This window comes from Dendrobates tinctorius, unplaced genomic scaffold (assembly GCF_039654945.1).
Source record: "Dendrobates tinctorius isolate UK_male_01 unplaced genomic scaffold, ASM3965494v1 ptg000014l, whole genome shotgun sequence".
In the NCBI taxonomy this organism is placed as follows: domain Eukaryota; kingdom Metazoa; phylum Chordata; class Amphibia; order Anura; family Dendrobatidae; genus Dendrobates; species Dendrobates tinctorius.
The window spans coordinates 2,973,192-2,995,422 of NW_027361682.1; the positions used below are offsets into that span (position 1 = coordinate 2,973,192).

The 22,231-nt window shown below is 43.4% G+C and overlaps 1 protein-coding gene and 1 long non-coding RNA gene across 5 annotated transcripts in view; one reads left to right on the forward strand and one right to left on the reverse strand.

The window, feature by feature from the left end:
* LOC141073520 (uncharacterized) overlaps nt 1-22,231 on the forward strand; it is an 81,510-nt gene that overhangs the window by 55,071 nt on the left and 4,208 nt on the right. Inside the window, exons 11-13 of one of the 4 annotated variants that reach the window (XM_073560798.1) lie at nt 13,021-13,193; nt 13,869-14,294; nt 14,578-15,218. The exons of the other annotated variants lie outside the window; for them this stretch is intronic. Of the exons in view, the coding sequence (XP_073416899.1) occupies nt 13,021-13,193; nt 13,869-14,294; nt 14,578-15,123 (1,145 nt within the window). The 3' untranslated portion in view covers nt 15,124-15,218. Of the gene's footprint in view, nt 1-13,020; nt 13,194-13,868; nt 14,295-14,577; nt 15,219-22,231 lie in introns of those variants that run through there. 4 annotated transcript variants of the gene reach the window in all.
* On the reverse strand, nt 15,262-18,789 carry LOC141074242 (uncharacterized). Its single transcript, XR_012227162.1, has 4 exons — nt 16,223-18,789; nt 15,865-15,994; nt 15,700-15,768; nt 15,262-15,499 (listed from the first exon to the last, which is right to left on the reverse strand). It is a non-coding gene; the product is annotated as an uncharacterized lncRNA (long non-coding RNA).

The following is a 22,231-nucleotide window of genomic DNA, read 5'->3' on the forward strand; positions in this document are numbered from 1 at the left end:
TTTAGGATCCATTTTATCCTGTTGCCCATGTGAAAATGAAAAATGGAGGCTAAAAGAACATTTTTGTGAAAAAAAAAAAAAAGTACTTTTTCATTTTTACGGATCAATTTGTGAAGCACCTGTGGGTTCAAAGTGCTCACTATGCATCTAGATAAGTTCCATAGGGGGTCTAGTTTCCAAAATGGGGTCATTTGTGGGGGAGCTCCAAAGTTAAGCACACAGGGGCTCTCCAAACACGACATGCTGTCCGCTAACGATTGGAGCTAATTTTCCATTCAAAAAGTCAAATGGCGCTCCTTCCCTTCCGAGCCCTGCTGTGCGCCCAAACAGTGGTTTCCCCCCACATATGGGATTTCAGTGTACTCAGGACAAATTGTACAACAACTTTTGGGGTCCACTTTCTCGTTTTACCCTTGGGAAAATAAAAAAATTGTTGCTAAAAGATCAATTTTGTGACTAAAAAGTTAAATGTTAATTTTTTCCTACTATGTTGCTTCTGCTGCTGTGAAACACCTGCAGGGTTAATAAACTTCTTTAATGTGGTTTTGATCAGCTTGAGGGGTGCAGTTTTTAGAATGGTGTCACTTTTGGGTATTTTCAGCCATATAGACCCCTCAAACTGACTTCAAATGTGAGGTGGTCCCTAAAAAAAATGGTTTTGTAAATTTTGTTGTAAAAATGAGAAATTGCTGGTTAACTTTTAACCCTTATAACAAACAAAAAATTGTTTCCAAAATTGTGCTGATGTAAAGTAGACATGTGGGAAATGCTATTTATTAAATATATTTATTAACTATTTTGTGCCACATAGCTCTCTGGTTTAACATAATAAAAATTGAAAATTACGAAATTTTCGCCAAATTTCCGATTTTTTTTTTTCACAAATAAACGCAAAAAATATTGACCTAAATTTACCACTAACATGAAGCCCAATATGTCACGAACAAACAGTCTCAGAATCGCTAGGATCTGTTGAAGCATTCCTGAGTTATTACCTCATAAAGGGACACTGGTCAGAATTGCAAGAAATGGCCAGGGCATTAAGGTCAAAATAGGCTAGGTCATGAAGTGGTTAATCTGGCTGACTGGGACAATGTCCTCAGAAATAAGAATACAGAAATGGGAAATGCTTAAGAACATCCTAAATAGGCACTGTAAGCGGTTTATATCTTGTGGGAATTAAAGGCCAAGAAGTAGGAAAAACTCAATGTGGCTAAACAAAGAAGTAAGAGGGGCAATTAACAGTAAAAGGAAAGCATTTAAACTACTAAAGCAGAATGGCACCGCTGAAGCTCTGAAAAACTATAGGGAGAAAAATACTTTATCTAAAAACTAATTAAATCTGCCAAAAAGGAAACAGAGAAGAACATAGCTAAGGAGAGTAAAACTAATCCCAAACTGTTCTTCAACTATATCAATAGTAAAGCAATCAAAAGTGAAAGTGTAGGCTCCTTAAAAAATTGTGAGGAAAGAATGGTTGTAGATGACGATGAAAAAACTAATATAATAAACACCTTCTTCTTCACGGTGGAAAATGAAATGCTAAGGGTCACTAAACTAACCCAAGAAGAGGTGTGAAACCAGTTAAATAAGATTAAAATAGATAAATCTCCCAGTCCGGGTGGCATAAACCCTCGAGTACTAAGAGAACCAAGTAATGTAATAGACAAACCATTATTTTTTATATTTAGGGACTATAGCGAACGGGGTCTGTTCCACAGGACATGAAACAAAACACCGTGAGCACAACTAGAGGGTGGTGCTAAAGCTAGGTTCCCAAACCGTATAGGTAGTAGGTATAAACTTAGCACTCAACTTAAGTGTAATCAAAAGAGTATTTTATTGTAGTATGAAGGCAAAACGTTTCGGTCAATTGATGACCTTCTTCAGTTACGTGCTGGTAATAAGTTTCTTGCACTAGAATGTGCACCTATTGAGTGGCTTGATGTGCTCAATATTGGGACTTATTGTCCTCAGGCTTGGCTGGTAAGCTTAATATGAAGTGGAGTAAGGGCAAACGTGCCTCCAGACGCGGGATCCGCCGCAAGATCCACTCATCAAGCCACTCAATAGGTGCACATTCTAGTGCAAGAAACTTATTACCAGCACGTAACTGAAGAAGGTCATCAGTTGACTGAAACGTTTTGCCTTCATACTACAATAAATCCTCTTTTGATTACACTTAAGTTGAGTGCTATGTTTCTACCTACTATGTTCCATAGGACAGGCGCATAGCAAATGTGGTACGAATATTCAAAAAGGGCTCTAAAAGTGAACCTGGAAATTATAGGCCAGTAAGTCTAACCTCTATTGTTGGTAAAATATTTGAAGGGTTTCTGAGGGAGTTTATTCTGAATTATCTCAATGAGAGTAACTGTTACTCCATATCAGCATGGGTTTATGAGGAATCGCTCCTGTCAAATCAATCTAATCAGTTTTTATGAAGAGGTAAGCTATAGACTGGACTAAGGTGAGTCATTGGACATGGTATATCTTGATTTTTCCAAAGCGCTTGATACCGTGCCACACAGAAGGTTGGTGCACAAAATGAGAATGCTGGATCAATGTGTGTAAATGGGTAATTAGTGATAGAAAGCAGAGGGTGGTTATAAATGGTATATTCTCTAACTGGGTCGCTGTGAGCAGTGGGGTACTGCAGGGGTCAGTGTTGAGACCTATTCTCTTCAACATATTTATTAATGATCTGTAGAAGGTTTACCCAGTAAAATATTGATATTTGCAGATGATACAAAACTATATAAAGCAGTCGATTCAAGAGAAGATAGTATTCTGCTACAGTTGGATCTGGATAAGTTGGAAACTTGGTCCAAAAGGTGGCAGATGCGGTTTAACAATGATAAATGTTCGAATCCGTCTGGAGTACCTACAAAGAGAAAAAACAAATGGGGGGCTGGCTATCCCTAATGCTTGAATCTACTATCTGGCGGCTCAGATTCAGCAACTGAAGGGTTGGGATCAGTGTGGTGCACTGGAGAAAAATGGGCGACTGGCAATTCAGAATAGCCCCTGGAGAGTACCACTGTATATGGTAGACGCCCAGGGAGGGGAAAACAAATTATCTCAAGCTCCTACTCTGGCCATGATCTGTAAGGTTTGGGATAGAGGAAAGCACTTGTTGGGTGGTTCTGATTGCTCTTTGTTTACACCATTGTGGCATAATCCTAGTCTTCTGGAATTTCAAACTTTAGAAGGGTGCTGTGATTGGGAGGCGAAGGGGGTGACGACGGTGGCACACATTCAGTCTAAAAATACATTAAAACAGTTTGACCAACTGCGCACTGAATTTGACATTCCCCATAGGTTTTATTACAGATTTTTACAGCTCCGGCATGCGTATGCAGCTCAAATCAAAACCAGAGATCTTAGTATAGACCATAATCCCTTGACAGTGTTGGTGGGTGGCTTGGGATCCAGAAGAGGACTGATTTCCTCCATCTATAGAATACTTCTCAATGCATTCCACGATAAGTACCCTCTTTGCACCAAAGCTAGATGGGAGGAGGATGTTGGCAAGCTCTCAGATGATCAATGGGACTATGTGTTGAGTTCAGTGCCCTATCTTTCGTTATTGGAGGCCCAGAGATTATCGTAGGTGTATCTAATATATAGGAAATATAAAACGCCTGCGTTCTTACACAAAATCACGATAAGAAGTGACTTGTGCTGCCCCTGATGTAGCCTACCTGATGCACACCTTATGCATATGTTCTGGGAGTGTCCTCGGCTTGGATGGTACTGGAATAATGTTCTGAATACGTTGGCAAGAGTTTATGGTACAAGATTGCTCCCTGATCCAAAGGTCTGTGTGCTGGGTATTATACCGGATGTTCCTGTGGAAGACCCGCTGGCGATCAGTATGGCTATAATTTTATATATAGCACGGAAAACTATTGCCTTGCACTGGAAGCAATCTGCACCCCTGATGGTGGAGGAGTTTATTAAAAGAGTCAATAGTTCTATAAGGCTGGAAAAAGGAGTGTATATTAAAAGAAAAGCTATCAGAAAATTTGATAAAATCTGGAGCCCCTGGCTTAACACCCCGGGTCTGCCATCCCAATTTTGCTGCTGGAGAATCTGTTCCCTATGCTTCGTTAATTATGGTACCCCTTATTCCTTCTTGGTTCCATATGGTCTCTTGCTTTATACAAGTCCTATACAAGTCCTATCTTGTTTCATATTGTCCCCCTTAAAAATTGTTGTTTTTTTGTGTGTTTCTCCCTTTTTTCTACTATACATTTATAGGTCACATTCTAAGGGACCCACGGTTATATTAGTTATAATTTGATAATGAGGGGGGGTTGGGTTGTGTATAAGAGGTACAGTATGTCTCAAATCTGTATGTTAAAACTGTGTGTGCCTTGTCTCAATTTTGTAAGTTAAAACTGTTTAATAAAAATAATCTGATTTAAAAAAAAAACCTGATAAATGTTAGGTTATACACATGGAAAGAAGGAATCAATATCACCATTGCACACTGAACAGGAAACCACTTGGTAAATCTGACATGGAGAAGGACTTGGGGATCCTAGTTAATGATAAACTTACCTGGAGCAGCCAGTGCCAAGCAGCGGCTGCCAAGGCAGACATCATCATGGGGTGCATTAAAAGAGGTCTGGATACACATGATGAGAGCATTATACTGCCACTGTACAAATCCCTAGTTAGACCGCACATGGAGTACTGTGTACAGTTTTGGGCACCGGTGCTCAGGAAGGATATAATGGAACTTGAGTGAGTACAAAGGAGGGCAACAAAATTAATAAAGGGGATGGAGGAACTACAATACCCAGATAGATTAGCAAAATTAGGATTATTTAGTCTAGAAAAAAGACGACTGAGGGACGATCTAATAACCATGTAAATGTATATAAGGGGACAATACAAAGATCTCTGCTAGGATCTGTTTGTACCAAGGAAGGTGACAGTCACAAGGGGGCATTCTCTGTGTCTGGTCTGGAGGAGAGAAGGTTTTTCCACCAACAAAGAAAAGGATTCTTTACTATTAGGGCAGTGAGAATCTGAAATTTCTTGCCTGAGGAGGTGGTGATGGAGAACTCAGTCGAGGGATTCAATAGAGGCCTGCATGTCTTCCTGGAGCCTAACAATATTGTATCTTACAGTTATTAGATTCTTTAGAAGGACGTAGATTTGGGAATTTATTCTGACGGAATGTAAGCTGAACTGGATGGACAAATGTCTTTTTTCGGCCTTGCTAACTATGTTACTAATCTGACATCTGTTGCGTCTGTCTGGACCACAAATTCCTTGGAGAAATCCATACCAACTAACACTGGCTGTTTACACAGAGCTAGCTTCAGTTCCTGGAATGCTGTCTCCGCTTCTGGAGACCATTTGGCCATAGCCGATTTCGTACTCTTAAGGAGGTCTGATAGAGTTGCTTCTATCATGGCAAAATTAAGGATGAACTGACGTTAGTAGCCTTCAGTGCCCTGTAGCGCTGTGACCTGCTTCTTTCGGAGAGGTGGTGGCCAATTCTGGATTGAGTTAACCTAATTCACTTGAGGTTTGGTCTCGCCCCTCCCTATGACATAGCCCAAGTTCTTGGCTTCTTCCCTTCCATGTCACAATTCTTTGGATTGATGGAAAATCCTGCCTTCCTTAAAGCATCAAATATCACCTAGACTTTGCCTAGATGGCTTCCCCAGTCCTGGCTGGAGATCACAATGTCATCCATGTAAGCAGTGGCGGATGTCTTGTGTAAGCTAGGATTTGATCCATGGTTCTCTGGAAGGTGGCTGGAGCTCCTTGCAACCCAAATGGCAACCCTGCATACTGGAAACAACCATCTAGCATTAAAAAGGCTGTCTTCTCCTTGGCCTCTTTGGACCATGGAGTCTGCCAATACCTTTTTGTGAGATCCGGAGTAATAATGTACTAGGCTGGCAGTAGCCTTTCAATAAGCTCTTCGACACGGGGCATTGAATATGTGTCAAATTTAGAAACTTTATTCAGCTCGTGTTAGTCAGTGCATTCTCCATCTGATTTCTTCGCCAAGGTTATGGGAGTAGACCATCCACTCTTGGACTTTTTAGTAACTCCTAGGTTTACCATCCACTTCACCTCCTTAGAGATTACCTCTAGACGAGCTTTGGGAATCTAATATGGCTTAAAATTCCCCCGGATAGAAGGCTCCATAAAGACTTCATGTTCTATTTTGTGATTACAACCTGGCAACTCTGAAAATAGGTCTCTGTTCCGAAGAAGCAATTCCCAGCACTGTTGCTTTTGGGCACGTAACATCTTCTCTGCACCTGTGACGTGTTCCAATCAACTTTGGACTCAGCCACCAAAGCTTCCACGGGCTCTCTAGATCACCATGGCTTCCTTGTCCCTGGTTGGTGGACTTTATAGTTGATGTCACCAAACTTTTCAAGTACTTTGTAGGGGCCCTGCCACTTGGCCATATATGTACTCTACTGTGGGTACCAGCACTAGTACACGATTCCCAGTCCTGAACTGTCTCACCCTTGCCAACTGATTGTACACCCTTAGGCCTCTTTCACACATCAGTTTTTTGCCTTCAGGCGCGATCCGGCTTTTTTTTTGTAAAACCGGATCCGGCAAAATGCAATGCCGGATCCAGTTTTTCCCTATTGACTTGCATTAGCGCCGGATCGTGCCGGATGGCATTGCGTTTCATCCGTTTTTTGCCGGATCCGGCAACTTGTCTCATTCCGGCGTCTGGAAAAAACGGCTACTGTAACGTTTTTTGTCTCCGGCGAAAAAGCCGGAAGCGCCGGATCCGGCGCTTCCAGCTTTTTGCTACAATGAAAGTCTATGGGCGCCGGAATGCGCCGGATCCAGAAAAAGACGGATCCAGCCACCGGATCCGGTTTTTTTAAGTCTGCGCATGCTCAGATCCAATTGGCCAGCCCCCAGGAACAGATATAACCTGCTAGACGGATCCAGCAAAAAAACGGATCCATTTCTACAGTTCTCAAAAATTTATGCCGGATCCGTTTTTTCTAAAAATAGCCGGATCCTGCCTGACGGCAAAAAACTGATGTGTGAAAGTAGCCTAAACTGGGCCTTTTGCGCCTGAAGGAGGTGCTCTCTCATAATGGGTATCATTTCAGCAATTGGTTCCTGCATTTGGGCCACAAGCTTGATTATGCTCCTGTAGAGTGTAGCCTCTGCTTACCAACTATCCTTTGCTATATTCAGGAGTCTATGGGGGTGTCGGCTATATAACAGCTCAAATTCTCAACTGCCTGGTACCTTTCCACTAGGTTGACCAGGTCATTGGCATTCTGGTGGATCTTTCTGGGCAACCCAGGACTGCAAGTGCCTCTGAAGGGAGTATATGAACCCCGTTCATGACGACACTCTCAATCATCTGTGCTGGGGAGGAAGATTCCAGTTTCAACCACTTTTGAACCAGGTATAGGCAGTCGAACATTTGGAAGCGGGGAGGTTTGTCACCATGATAGGCCCAGTGGTGCATCCGTTGCATCCTGACATTCAGTCACTCCTAAGCGCGCCAAAATCTCAGTTTTCAACTTGGCGTACTCTTTTGCATCCTGCAAGGCTAGGTCGTAATAGGCCTTCTGCGGTCCCTCCATTGAATATGGCACCAGAACCTTCACCCACTGCTCTGGAGGCAACTTCTCCTGTTCTGTCACCCTTTTGAAAATAGTCAGGAACACCTTGATGTCAACTTTTGCAAGGCTCTCCTTACCGTCTTCCTCACGTCTGAATCATCACCTTAACTTGGGAGGTGGGGCAGTTGCTGTGGCATGGACCACCTCAGCTAGGAGTTTCATATGCTGCCTCTGATGATGCTGCCATAGCTGTTGCGGCTGGAGATTAACCTGCATAAATTTCTTCATCACCTTCCCTATATTGTATGCCTTCACTTCTGCAGTCTTTTTTTACCCAAGACATGCAGATTTCGGCACGTGCTCTTCATGATTCGTGCCCGTGCTTCTGCACCAACTATAAACTTTTTACTCTCGCAGTTTTGCTTGACGTAGGTACGGGAAGCGGTTTAAGTAAAACGTCCAGGCTGGTTTATTAAGACTCCATTAACCATGCCACAAGGAAAGTAAATACATGGGCATTCAGTGAAGGCAAAACAAAGTAAGCAGTACAAATAATGGCACGTTAGTGATAGTCTAGGACACTCAGGCTGGGTAGCAGCCAGTGTTTAGACATCACATCTTCTTACCTCCACACATTGTGCAGTAATGATACAGCGGGATTTGCTTATATCCGCTATATCGCACCCCGGGGAGGGGATATGTGAGCAGTCAGTTACCCATCTCTCTGACTGATTGTAAACCCAGCCCTTGCCACACCCTATTAACCCTCTCAGCGCCACACCCATCAATGATGTGTCCAGCGGCCATCTTACAAAGACTACAAAAACTACATAAACGACATTACACAATAAAAATAAAGACTGTGAGGTGGAACACATGCATATTGTTGGCTTACATATTTCTATTTAGGTCCATCGTTCCATATGAGTATATTATGCCAGAGAGTATTGTGAAATTATATGCATGAGAATTATGGCTCCTTGTTTTCGTTGTTCTGTATCAACTATTTATGGCCATGCCATATGATGTGCTTTTACTTTTCCACCTCAGTCTTTATTTTTATTGTGTAATGTTGTTTATGTATCAATAAATGTTGTTCTATTATTGAAGTAGATGTCTCCAATTTTTTTATAGGATTTTTCTGAAGATACTGAGAATAATAAAATAATTGGTTGGCCCATTTATTGGTTATTTAAAAATGAATCCAGCACAAAGTTATTCAGCTATCACCAAAAAACCTGATGTCTAAAACCAAAAACTACATTCGCATTTTGAAGTACTCTGCGCTGAGCACTCTGTCTGGGGTTTATGGCTTTATACATAGGAACGGTATACGCACATGCCTCTGACGTGTCCATTCGGATCAATGAGGCAAACGTAGACAGACGCAATAGATCAGGGGAAGGTCATTCTGCATTCTTACATGGGCTCCTGTCTCTGCTTTAGGCTAAAGTTTGAAGTTTCGTATAAGGCATTCAGTCATCCAGCTGCTGTGGCCATGGAGTTTGATAAGGTGGATGTAGGTGGCCATGTCAAAAAGTCATGTTTGCAAATTGCGAACTTGCTTGGCTCCATGCGCAGTGCTAGATTTCTGTTGTGGATCCGTGCAGGAACTGCCTTCTTTTGCATGCAACATCTTGATCCATTAATTGGACCTTAATAAAGTAAAGGTTAGGCTAGTTTCACACTTGCTTTTTTTTGCAGCGCGTTTTTCCCGCAAAAAAACGCATTGAAAAAACGCATACAAAAGCATACAACTGCTGCGTTTTTTTCAAGCATTTTTATGAGCATGCATGAAAAAAACGCAGCGTTTTTATGCGTTTGTATGCGTTTTTAGTGCGTTTTTACCGCGTTTGCGGTTTTTTCCAACATTAGGTGGCCCCTCACACTAACCCAAACCATGACTTTACTAACCCTGACCCTAACCCTTAACCAAACCATACTTAACCCTAACCCAAACCCTAAACCCTAACTAACCCTGACCCTAACCCTAACCCTTAACCAAACCATACTTAACCCTAACCCAAACCCTGACCCTAACCCTGACCCTAACCCTTAACCAAACCATACTTAACCCTAACCCTGACCCTAACCCTGACCCTAACCCTTAACCAAACCATACTTAACCCTAACCCTGACCCTAACCCCAACCCTAACCCTGACCCTTAACCAAACCATACTTAACCCTAACCCTGACCCTAACCCCAACCCTAACCCTGTCCCTAACCCTAACCCTAAACCCCCTTAACTAACCCTAACTCTAACCCAAACCCCTAAATTCCATGGTTAACAAAAAAAAACGCATGTGCAAAAAAACGCATACATGAGCATGCCAGTGCGCATGTATGCGCATCCATAGGCTATAATGGCCATTTTTAGCGCAAAACGTGCGCATATGTGCGCATGCGCTTTTTTGCAGGGCCAAAAAATGCAACATGCTGCGTCTGGAAAATACAAACGCACACCCCAAAAAAACGCAGCGCATGAAAATCGCATACATGCGCTTACCAGCGCGCAGGTATGCGCACCCATGTTAAATATAGGGGAAAAAACGCATGCGCACGTATGCGTTTTTTTCCAACGCTAAAAAACGCAAATGTGAAACCAGCCTTAGCAAATCTATTTGATGAATATCAAATGCATGTAGAATTTTAGATAATTCACTTTTCTCTGCAAATTCAAACAATTTCAGTTTGTGTGAATGTAGGTAGGATAACCAACAGGGGGGATGACCCGCTTCTTGCCGCAGACAAACACGAGACGGAGACAGAATTAGTGTTCAACAGGTCCACTTTTATTGGCCATCCTCCTGACGACCAGAGCAATACACCACAGCAGCTTCACACTTTTTCGTACACAGGCCCGGGTACCTTCACTCTCTTTTCCTGTAGTCGTGACGTCCTCCGTGGTTCTTTTTGCAGTGGCTGCCCTAGGCCTATCTACCACAACGCTTCACCAATCTGAGTACGTCATCCGTTTGGTACCCCCAGGTCGTTCGTCTGTGGCTTCTGTCGTGTGGGCCACCCCCCGTGACCGTCTCAACTGTCAGTCCCTTACGGAGCCTCTTCTCTGTCCTCTCTCCTCAGCAGAACCTCCTATCTCTTGCGCTCCCCTCACTTACTGACCTTTCCAGAACCTTCCCTCAGCCTTTTATCCGTCCCGTTCTGGTAACCCCGCCCACCATGACCTGACAGTTTCTTCAACCATTGGCAGTTATTCAGTCCCATCCCTACACTCTCCACTGCCCTCTAATGGTCAAACTACAATACTACATCCTTCCTCTTCATCTCCGGCTGTTTCCCATCTTTCACTCCAACAGTCCACCCATAATACACTACACCTCTGCCTCTCCACTGCAAACAGGTCCACCCGTCAATCCACCTTCCCTACAACTTTTCACTTTGCAGATGATTGCATTCACCACAAAAGACTCTCGTGGCCACATGGGCTTTCCCATGATGCCTTGCGCTATCACATTACATGGTATAGCGTAACAAATCAGAAATTATCAGAGCCTTTTATAAAAGTTGAGGCAGGTAGTGAAGTACCCAATTTAAGGTGGTCCTGGATAGTGAGGGGACATCAGAGCTCAGTAAAAGAGACAGGAATAGAAAGTCTTAAAACCGTTGACAAATACTTCACAAAGTGTGTGTTATACAATGCAGCAGGGAAAGAAGAGTGAGGCTATGTGCACACGTTGCGGAATTGCCACAGAAATTTCCGTGGGAATTCCGGAATTTCATTCCGCGGGAAATATGCGAGAAAACCACATTTTAATTCTCGCGTATTTCCCGCGGAAAAACTAACGATTTGCAAGCGTAATTAGCTTGCAGAATGCTAGCGTTTTCCAAGCGATCTGTAGCATCGCTTGGAAAGCTGACATGTTGGTTACACTCGTCAAACAGACTAGTGTGACCAACTTTTTACTATTGAGGCTGCCTATGCAGAATCAGTAGTAAAAAAGATCTAATGTTAAAAATAATTAAAAAAAAATAAAAAATGGTGTTTTTCTCACCTTCCGGCGTCCCGCGCAGCGTTCCTGATCATCGTGATGCTCCCAGCAGGTCCCGTTCCCAGTGGTACATTGCGACAATGACCTTTGATGACGTTGCGGTCTCGCGAGACCGCAACGTCATCATAGGTCATTGTCGCAATGCATCACTGGGAACGGGACCTGTCGGGAGCATCGCTGAGACCTGGTGACGCTGCGAGGGACATCGGAAGGTGAGAATATGACAATTTTTTTTATTTTAATTCTATTTTTTACAGGGATATGGTACCCAGTGCCCGGAGGACAGTCTCCTCTCCTCCAGACCGTGGGTACCATCCGCAAATGTTCTGCTTACTTTTTGCATGGTGGGCACAGCCACATGTGGAAAGTAAGCAGAACAATGCATTCCTATGTGCAGATTTTCCCACGATTCCTCACAAAGAATGAGCATGCTGCGTATTTTTCCGAGATGCAATTCCGTCGCGGAGAAATCCGCAGCATTACCACAGCATGTGTGGAATGCCATAGGATTGCATGGGATGCTTTTTTTTGCGTTTTCGCGGCAAAATCGCACGTTCAAAATCGACACTAAAACCCAGAAAAAAGCTACGTGTGAACACAGCCTGAAGTATTCTGTCAATAATACATAGTAACATAGTTATTAAGGTTGAAGGAAGACTTTAAGTCCATCTAGTTCAACCCATACCCTATCCTAACTTGCCCTAACATGTTGATCCAGAGGAAGGTAAAAAAAAACCCCATGTGGCAAACAGTAAGCTTCACATTGGGGAAAAAAATTCCTTCCTGACTCCACATACGGCAATCAGACTAGCTCCCTGGATCAACGCAATATCAAGGAAACTAGTGTATATACCCTGTAATATTATACTTTTCAAGAAAGGCATCCAGACCCTTCTTAAATTTTAGTAGAGAATCACTCATTACAACATCATATGGCAGAGCGTTCCATAGTCTCACTGCTCTTACAGTAAAGAATCCGCGTCTGTGAGTATGCTTAAACCTTCTTTCCTCCAGATGTAGAGGATGCCCCCTTGTCCCTGTCACAGGTCTAAAGGGCCTTTTACACTAAACAACGCACCAGCGATAACGATAGCGATCCGACCAGGCATAGATCGCTGTTGTGTCGTTACGTGATCGCTAGATAGCTTTCAAACAGTCCACTCTCGTCAACGACTCTAGAGAGATCAGCGATCTGCATAGCGACCTCGTTGCTCGTTGAGTACCTTTCACATTACTAAACAAAAAACGATTCAGACCTCGGTGGGCGTGCTTCAGCGTTTAATTTACAACGCCCCCCAAAGCGCCGATTGGTGGTCACCGCTACGCTGTCATTGGCCGGCGGCGTCATTAAAGAGGACGTAATAGCGTTACAGTTTAAATCTCTGGAGCGCCGTGGTTAGCTTAAACCAGCATTTTTCTCCCTAGAGACAACAGTGCATTTTTGGTTCGATTTCGCTATTCGACCTTCAGCAACCCTCTTGAAGGATCATCATCATCATTGGTTATTTTCAAATACCTCCATTTTGAATATCATCTCAACAGTGCAAATTTTTTTATATTTTTTCTCCCTAACTTTCGGAATTTTCGCAACGTCAAAGGTAAGTTTATCTTGGTTCCAAAGTTTTATTTATTTTTTTATGCCCTTTTTTTTTTTTTTTTATCGTTTTATTTTAGTGTACTGTAGAAACCGCGCCCGCCCCCATTTTTGTAATTGTTGAACGGGATACCTTTCTAGGACAGCAACATAGCTTAGGCGATTCAAACTCTTTTTTATTGTGTCTATGTTCATTTTGTCCATATGCACATGTCCGAGCAGCCATTTTAGTTTTGAAACCGCGCCCGCCCCCATTTTTGTAATTGTTGAACGGGATACCTTTCTAGGACAGCGACCAAGCTTATGCGATTCAAACTCTTTTTTATTGTGTCTATGTTCATTTTGTCCATATGCACATGTCCGAGCAGCCATTTTAGTTTTGAAACCGCGCCCGCCCCCATTTTTGTAATTGTTGAACGGGATACCTTTCTAGGACAGCAACATAGCTTAGGCGATTCAAACTCTTTTTTATTGTGTCTATGTTCATTTTGTCCATATGCACATGTCCGAGCAGCCATTTTAGTTTTGAAACCGCGCCCGCCCCCATTTTTGTAATTGTTGAACGGGATACCTTTCTAGGGCAGCGACCAAGCTTATGCGATACAAACTATTTGTTATAAAATGTATGTCCGTACCTAAATGAAAGAGTTCTCACCATTTCCTTTCTTTTTTATTACAGATGGCATCAAGTAGCCAAGTTGCTAACAGCCAAGAGTTCATACGCCTATTTATTGAGATGTATCGCTCACTGCCCTGCCTATGGAAGGTGAAGTCTCCTGATTACAGTAACAAATACAAGAAGAAGGTTGCATATGAAAAACTTGTCAATCTATATCAAGAAAATCACCCAAGCGAAACAGTTGACGAGGCTGTTATTAAAAAAAAAATTCAAGCTCTACGCACAGTGTTCAAAAAGGAATTGAACAAGGTGGAAAAGTCTACAAGGTCTGGGGCAGGTACCGATGAAGTGTATGTTCCGAAGTTGTGGTACTACAACTTGCTGGAGTTTACGCGAGACCAGGAAATCCCCAGGGTTATGCACTGTTCTATGTCACTGCCACAAGAGGAAGAAACAGTGACACGGCCTGATTCCCCTCTAGTCGATGTAAGTATGTTTTGGGTTTCCCTCCAATAACCTATGATACATATATATGTACATGGTACAGTTGAGTTTTAGTCATTAAGTTGATGATTTGTAACTTTGTTCACAGCTGATACCTCTTCATTTTAAATTGGTTTATCATTACATAATTTCTACACATTTTGTCGATGACAGTACATAGCCAGTACCAATGTTCACACCCCCTCTTAATAAATTATTGTTATGTGTTTAAAAAACACTCGTTTTACTTTTTCTGTGTTTTAACCTTGTTTTTCTGTTCTTGCAGCATGTAACAGAAGAGGTGTCACCTACACCATGTGTAATTCCTGAAACCCCTGCAACATCAAACCCAACCGACGAGGAGGCAGAGGAGGCAAGTGTGTCCGTGGGAGCGTACACTGTGCAAAGGCGTAACCCTGTGAGTAGAAAAAGAAAGGCCACCGCTCCACCTTTTCCTGAGTTTGTCGATATAGCAAAGAACATATTGTCGCTGCAGGAAAAGCAAGCCATTGGGGGCTTTGCGCACATGGTGGACGAAAGACTTCGGTCTCTGGACGTTACACAAAGGCTTCAGGCTGAGAGAATTATATTCGAAGCGCTAAATAAAGCTGCTGTTGGACAACTAAAAGACAGTTATATTCTGGTGGATTCCCAAGCAATGTCAATAACCCCATGGCCGCAGACCCAAGAACAGGTAACAAGCACGCCAAGAAGGGCGATTCAGCCGCTACACAGCATGAACTTTGGAACCCCACATTGGCAGTCTGGCCCATTCATAAATCCTGGAAGGCAGCAACTGAATGACTCAGACTTTAGTTACACTCAATTATAGTTGTTATGTTAACTTGTTGTATTAACAAAATTGTTTGGTTTTTCTTTTTTGTTTGTTGATAAAAAATAAAAAGTGAAATTTAAATGTTTGCATTACACATGACTACAATTCCAAGTCCTTTCTAGACTGAGACAAAAATTGTTTTGCCAGTTAGGCTTTTTAATTTCTTTCTTTAAGACTGATTTTTAAACAAACCATGAAAGTTTAACATATGTCAACATGACATAGACAATTTTTTTAAACAAAACAAAAAAAAATTAAATGTTATCACCCTGCGGTTGGGCTGCCACAAATTGGTCCAGCATCACTCCGAGTTGGTGTAACGCAGACATCGCCCTCCTGTGTGCTGCCAAGAGTTCAGGTAAGGTTGGTATTTCTGTTGAGGAAATTTACATTGTTGATGGCGGTTTTGTAAATGTCCATGCATACGGTGCCATAGTATGTGGAGCAGCATATGGTGGCATAATGTGGGTTTGGTAGCAAATGGGCCATATCCTATGGATCGCAATATGGGGCCATAGTGTTAAGTGGCAGCAGATGGGTGCATACGGTTCATGCTTGTGGTCAAACACTTACGTTTTTGTTGCGCCTCTGACTCTTCAGAAGAGGAGATAACAGCCCTTCCACGTCGAGTGGCAACACGTACTAGAAAATAAAATGTCTAAATAAAGAGTATGCCAGCAACTGTTACACAAATTATAATTTCTCACATGCTTAAAAAAAAAAAAAAAAAATTATTACCGGAGGTCGAGTCAGCTCCAGCTTCCCGGAGTGATACTGGAGAAAACACACCAATTGGGGATGAAGTGGAGGAAGCAATTTGTGGTTGAGGCGTTGAGGGGGGCGAGGGGGTCCTTACGGGCTCAGGTATCTAAAAATATGAAATTGAGCATTGAACATTTCCAAAGCGGTGAAAACATAAAAAAAAAGAAACGGTATTGTAATACTCCATTATTGTTTCCTCCCTGGAATAAACTTTGGTTTTTATTTACCGTTCGGCTTATGTGAACCATGACTTCTTTCCCCCCCCCCCTATTCTTGTAATTTTCAACCCAATAACAATACTAATAACATGAACAAACGCATTTTATACACTTACGGACTCTGCTTCAGGAGATGCTTGCACCGCCTGGCTTGCGTGTGCTGCGGGGGATGTTGGTGCTGCAGGTGCTGATGGGGCTGGGGCCGCCGCATGCGCCGCTGTTTGGAAAAAACAAAACTGAGGGCAAAACGACTTATATTTGCGTTGTGCAATTTCACTTGTGCGAATCATATTTTTTTTTTTTTTTTTTTTTACACTGTAAACCCTGTTGGAAAAAAAAAAAACAAAAAAAACATATGTTTAAAACATACTATCTGGAACACTCACCTCGGTCCCTCTGCACTTGTTGTTGGAGGCTGGTGAGGAGGTCTCTTGAGCGAAAGCGCAGATCTGCCAGTTTTTTTCTGATTTGCGTTGTGGTGCGTTCAACTCCGAACCGGCGTAACAGTCCTCGCCTGATCCTACGCAACACAGCCTGCTTGTGTCTCATGGGGTGTGCATGCGCCTGTCCACACGCATAATCGCGCCTCTCCATCTCCTGTACCAGGAAACGCATTTCGGCCTCCCCCCAAGGTGTAGCTCTCTGTCTACCAGCCATTGCTTCCTGTTTTGCTTTCACAACGCAGCAGGGACGGCCACAAGAACGTCGTGACGTCACGACGTTTTCCCGCCTCATTTGGTGACGCTACTGCGTACTTTTTGTTATGGTACTACTGCGCGCTTATCGGTGACGCTATAGAGTCCACTTAAGGGCGGTTGTAAAATGGCGTGTTAACGGATCGCTACAGTGCTGATACTGTGTCTCAGGGCTATGTTATTTTTTTTTTCTTTTAAAAACCAGTAACACTTTGAAAAGTAGCAACTATGTGAATTTATTGTTGTTTTTATCACACAAGAATGAAATAAACATGTTAAATAAACACTTTTGCTGTCTAGATTTCATGCTGCCAAGTAACAGCACCAGGCCCATTAAAATATTGGCAGTATTGGTCCCTGCAGGCCTTCGCATCATCACGGTTTCTTCCCCTTGCCAGTGCTTGAAGTCCAGGTACTGCGGGATCATTGTCGCGCCACCTACCAAGAACAAGCTGACCATTTGTTGTGTCAACAGAGTCCACAAAGGCAGGCGGAGTGTAATCATTTGCATCGCGGCGCCGCAGAAAATTGTGCAGCACGCAACAAGCCATAACGACCGAGTCAATGGATTGCAACTTTAGGTTTATGGGTGTGTGGAAAATCCGAAAGCGGCTGGCCATGATGCCAAACGCATTCTCAACAACCCTTCGTGCCCTTGACAAACGGTAGTTAAATATACGTGTTTGCTCCGTCACACTTTTTTGTTGGTACGGTTTCAGTAGATTCGCATGCAGCGCGAAGGCTTCATCACCGACAAAAACAAAGTTGAGGTTGGCGGTTGTCTCTGTGTTGGGAGGCAGGTTCAGGTCACAATTGGTCAATCGCTCTCCAAAAAGTGTATGTTCTAACACTCCACCATCTGAAATCCTGCCGTTCATGCCAACATCAACATTTATGAACTCGTAGTTTGCATTAACAAGGGCCATAAGGATTACACTAAAATAGCCCTTATAATTGTAAAAATAGGATCCACTGTTCGGCGGTTGGGTGATCCTCACATGTTTACCATCCAAAGCCCCCCCACAGTTTGGGAACTGCCAAAGCCGCTCAAAATCAGAGGCAATATTTTTCTACTCCGCCACTGTTGTAGGAAACTGGATGTAGCTCCTGAGGCTTTGAACTATGGCATTGCATGTTTCAGGAATCAAACTGCTGAGCAGTGACAAAGAAACGGCAGAAGAAAATTGCAGATCTTTCAGTGATCGTCCGGTGGCCAGGAATCTCAGCGTCACGGTCAATCGTTCGTCTACCGGCACAGCAGCTCGCATTTTGGTATTTCTCCTTTCAATCAATGGCGTCACCCTGGCTAGTAAAAATTTGAAAGAGTCCTCTGACATCCGCAGATAGTTCTTGAAATCCTGAGGATTGTTCTCCTGCAGTTCTCTTACGAGCTGCATGTGTGAGAATTCGGACCTCTTCGCCAACCACTCTCTGGTCCACATGCGCCGCTTTCTTTTGGAACGCCTCTCTTGCATCTGTGCCTCTTCATGTAGCCGACCAGCCTCCAACACCAAAGCAGCAGCCACAATAGCACGCTCTGCGCCGTTCATGATATACAAACTGCAACATAAAATAAAATCAATAGACGATTTGGTAACAAGAGCTTCATTTGTATAAAGCCAACACAATAATCATTAACAGTATTACTCTAAAAAAAAAAAAAATGGTACTATTGAAATACATACCTGGCAAACAGAGTTGTTCTTTTGATGAATAAAATGAATCCACTAATAAAAGCGCAATAGCGATTACAATAGGGACGCCGAAGCAACCGCGTTGTGAAAGCCGTTAAAATATATACGCTGTAGCGACTCACACTGGAACCAAACCGGTTAACATCCAATATGCTTGGGAACAAAGTGTTGAATGAGGCGTTCAAGCGTTGTCTTTTATACCTTTTTTGTCAGATACATTTCGCACATTGTCAGCGCTTTGAAGACCAATAGGGAAGAGGAGGCGTGGCAGGTAAGTCACGCCTGTGTCGCTGAGCCATGCATCGTTATTGACGTCGCTCATCGTTTTAAAAGCTTCAAACACAACGATAATTACTGGACAGCGGGACGTCAGCGATGGAAAAATGTACCTGCACATTCGAGCACGATCAGCGATAGCCGACGGGGGGTCCGGTCGCTGCTACCTTTCACACTTAACGAGATCGCAAGCGTGATCGCTGTCGCGTCACAATATCGGTGTCGCTTGAGCGATATCATTAGCGATCTCGCTTAGTGTAAAACCCCCTTAAGAGTAAAAGATCAGTAGAAAGGTCTTTGTACTGTCCCCGCATATATTTATACATTGTAATAAGATCACCCCTAAGCCTTCGATTTTCCAAACTAAATAACCCCAAGTGTAATAACCTTAGATTAAGTTGATCGGTAGAAAGAGACAGAAGAGTGGTGCCAGCAGCGGAGCCGGAGCCAGTGAGATTGATCTTGGATATAGTGTTGATGGGTTGGTATCTTTCTTTTTCATTTGAGTTGCACAATTTTTTTTTTTTGTAATTCTTCATGCACTAGAAAGCAGCAAGCCAGCACAAAATTTTCAAAATCTGAACTTTGTCTCTGTAAAAGAAAGTGGGCTTGTCACAAGCGACCGACTGTACTGAATTTTTCCATTACTTGTGTACCTACCTAGCTCTATTTGTCTTTTTAAGAGAAGAGAATTCTGTTAAACAAAAACAGCTAATTAATTTAAAAAATCCAGACCTTTAACTGTGCATGTGTTTTGTACACCTCTATACTAGTTTATTACCCCTATACATGACACCAATACAGCAGGATTTGGCAGTTGCTGGGTTTTTGGACAGCTACCTACCTACCTACCCACCCAGCATGTCTTTTGATGTGATTTTTGAGAAGCATTTGCAAAGAAGAGGAAAGTGTAAAAGAGAAAAAAAAGATGCTGCCACAACTGATGTTGCTGGAGGAGGTTGAATAGGTTGTACTAGTGGTGAGTTGTTCTGCAATGGAAACGCTTTGCAGGAGTAAAAACAGTAGATATACAAACAAGAAAAGTATAGGAACTAAATCTCTTCATAAACACGTGAAGCAATATCACCTAGACTTTTCGGAAAAGCATGCTGGCCAGCTATATGATCAAGGCTCAATCTGTTTTCTTATGCATTCTCCTTGAACTTGTGTTTTTGGTAGCCATGCAGCATCCCCAAGTAGTATGTGATCAGTGTCCTCATTTGTATCACCCACAACTATGGTTTTTCATTCTCCTACTCCTCTATTTCTATCTCACTGTCAGGTTTCCATCCCTGATTGTGTTACAATGAAAGAGGTGTATACTCCCAGTCAAGTTCTTGTTGGTGCCTTTACTAATTTACGACTTGGTGAACCCCATAGAATTTTGAGATATGGTGGTTTGTTCTCAGCCTTGCGGGAAGATGCCATTATTTGTTACAGGGGTGTCTGCTCTGTGCGCACATGGGTAGGATTACATGGGCACTCTTACTCTGGGCATTAAGCCTGAATGTGCTGTGCACCATAGAGCAGCAACTATGATTATGTACAGTCCAAGTCTTTCATAGCTCGCTGTGCAAAGGTTTTGAACGGCAGTAATGCAGTCTTGCAAGCAGAACTTAAGATAAAAACAAAATGAGCAAATAGTGTGCAATAAGTAAATAGTAATAATGCATGTAGATGACATAGGGTACTTAGATGACACTATTAGGACATTATTAGTATGAGGTGGTCTCTCCAGGAAACAAAGTAAACAGCCCTCCTGGTAGTTAGAAAATAATCAGCCATGGGCATATCAGCCATCCTGGTAGTTAGAAAATAATCAGCCATGGACATAAGGAAGGACGAAGGACTGACTTCATAATTTAACGTAACTGACCTGCTAGGTAGTGCAAGTAAACGTCTCTGTTGATCTTATTTCAGTGTGAAAATGTCATGTAGTTTTAGCTCAAATTTGTGCAGAAATATTAACAATTCTGAAGGACTCACAAACTTTCAAGCATCATTGTACCTTATATACTCGAGTATAAGCCGAGGCCCCTAATTTTGCCACTGAAAACTGGGTAAGCTTATTGAATCAAGTATAAGCCAGGTGTACATTGTCCCCTCATCCGTCCTGTTCTGTGTGGCTCTTCCCTTTCCCAGTATGCATGGCTTGGTTCCCCCATCCCATCCTTCTATGTATGGCTCAGCTCCCCGTCCTCCTCTGTGCTCCCCCGTCCTCCTCTGTGCTCCCCCGTCCACCTCTGTGCTCACCCATCCTCCTCCATGCTCCCACGTCCTCTGTGCTTCTCCGTGTGCCCCCATCCTGCTCTGTGCTCCCCCATCCTCTGTGCTCCCCTGTCCTCTGTGCTCCCCCATCCTGCTCCGTGCTCCCCCGTCCTCCCTCGTGCTTCCTCTGTGCTCCTCCATCCTGCTCCGTGCTCCCCCGATACTCCTCTATGCTCCCCCGTACTCCCCCATCCTGCTCCGTGCTCTCCCGATCCTCCTTTGTGCTCCCCCATCCTGCTCCGTGCTCCCCCATGCTTCCCCCATCCTCCTCTATGCTCCCCCATCCTCCTCGTTGCTCCCCCGTGCTTCCCTCCTTCCTCTGTGCTCCCCCATCCTGCTCCGTGCTTCCCCCCGTCCTCCCCCTTGCTTCCCCCATCCTCTGTGCTCCCCATCCTGCTCCGTGCTCCCCCCGCCCTCCTCCGTGATCCCCCTGTCCATACTCACCCTGTTGTGCCATCGCTGAACGTCCCTGCATCCTCCGTTGTCCTAGTGCGGCAGCTTCTTCCTGGGTTGAGCAGTCACGTGGTACCGCTCATTAAGGTCATGAATATGGACGCCACGCTTATGGGAGTGGAGTTGCGTCCAGAAGCTGCCAGCCCTGGGACAACAGAGGATGCAGGGGACATTCAGCAATGGCACAGGAGGGGGAGTATGATGTCCCAGCCACCGGCTCCTACCGCCTCTGTCCCTCCCCCGCTGGTTTCAGATGACAATAACTCATGTATAAGCTGAGGGGGCATTTTCAGCACAAAAAAATGTGCTGAAAATCTCGGCTTATACACAAGTATATACGGTAAGGCTAAATGATCTACACAAGAACCAGGGACGGACAATTATGTTTGCAGTGCACACTGCTGCAAATACCTTTTGAGATCCTCCAGTTCTCCCATATTCAGCCAATGTTTCTATTGGCTTACATGACCTATATAAGAATATGAAGGGCTTGTTCTCTTTTCTTGTATCCACAGTTTAGTTACATTAGTAAAAAGATATACAAAACCTTACTATTTATCCAAAGCCATGACTTGTGTACTTGACCAGTCTCCTCCAATGTACTATATTGCTTGTACTGGTCGGAGAATTTATGAGAAGGAATATCTTAATACAGCTATTTACAGATCCCTTTTATGAGTCTCCTCTGAACATGTAACTGGAACAGATTCATGACAGACACAGGGTATCATAGAGAAGG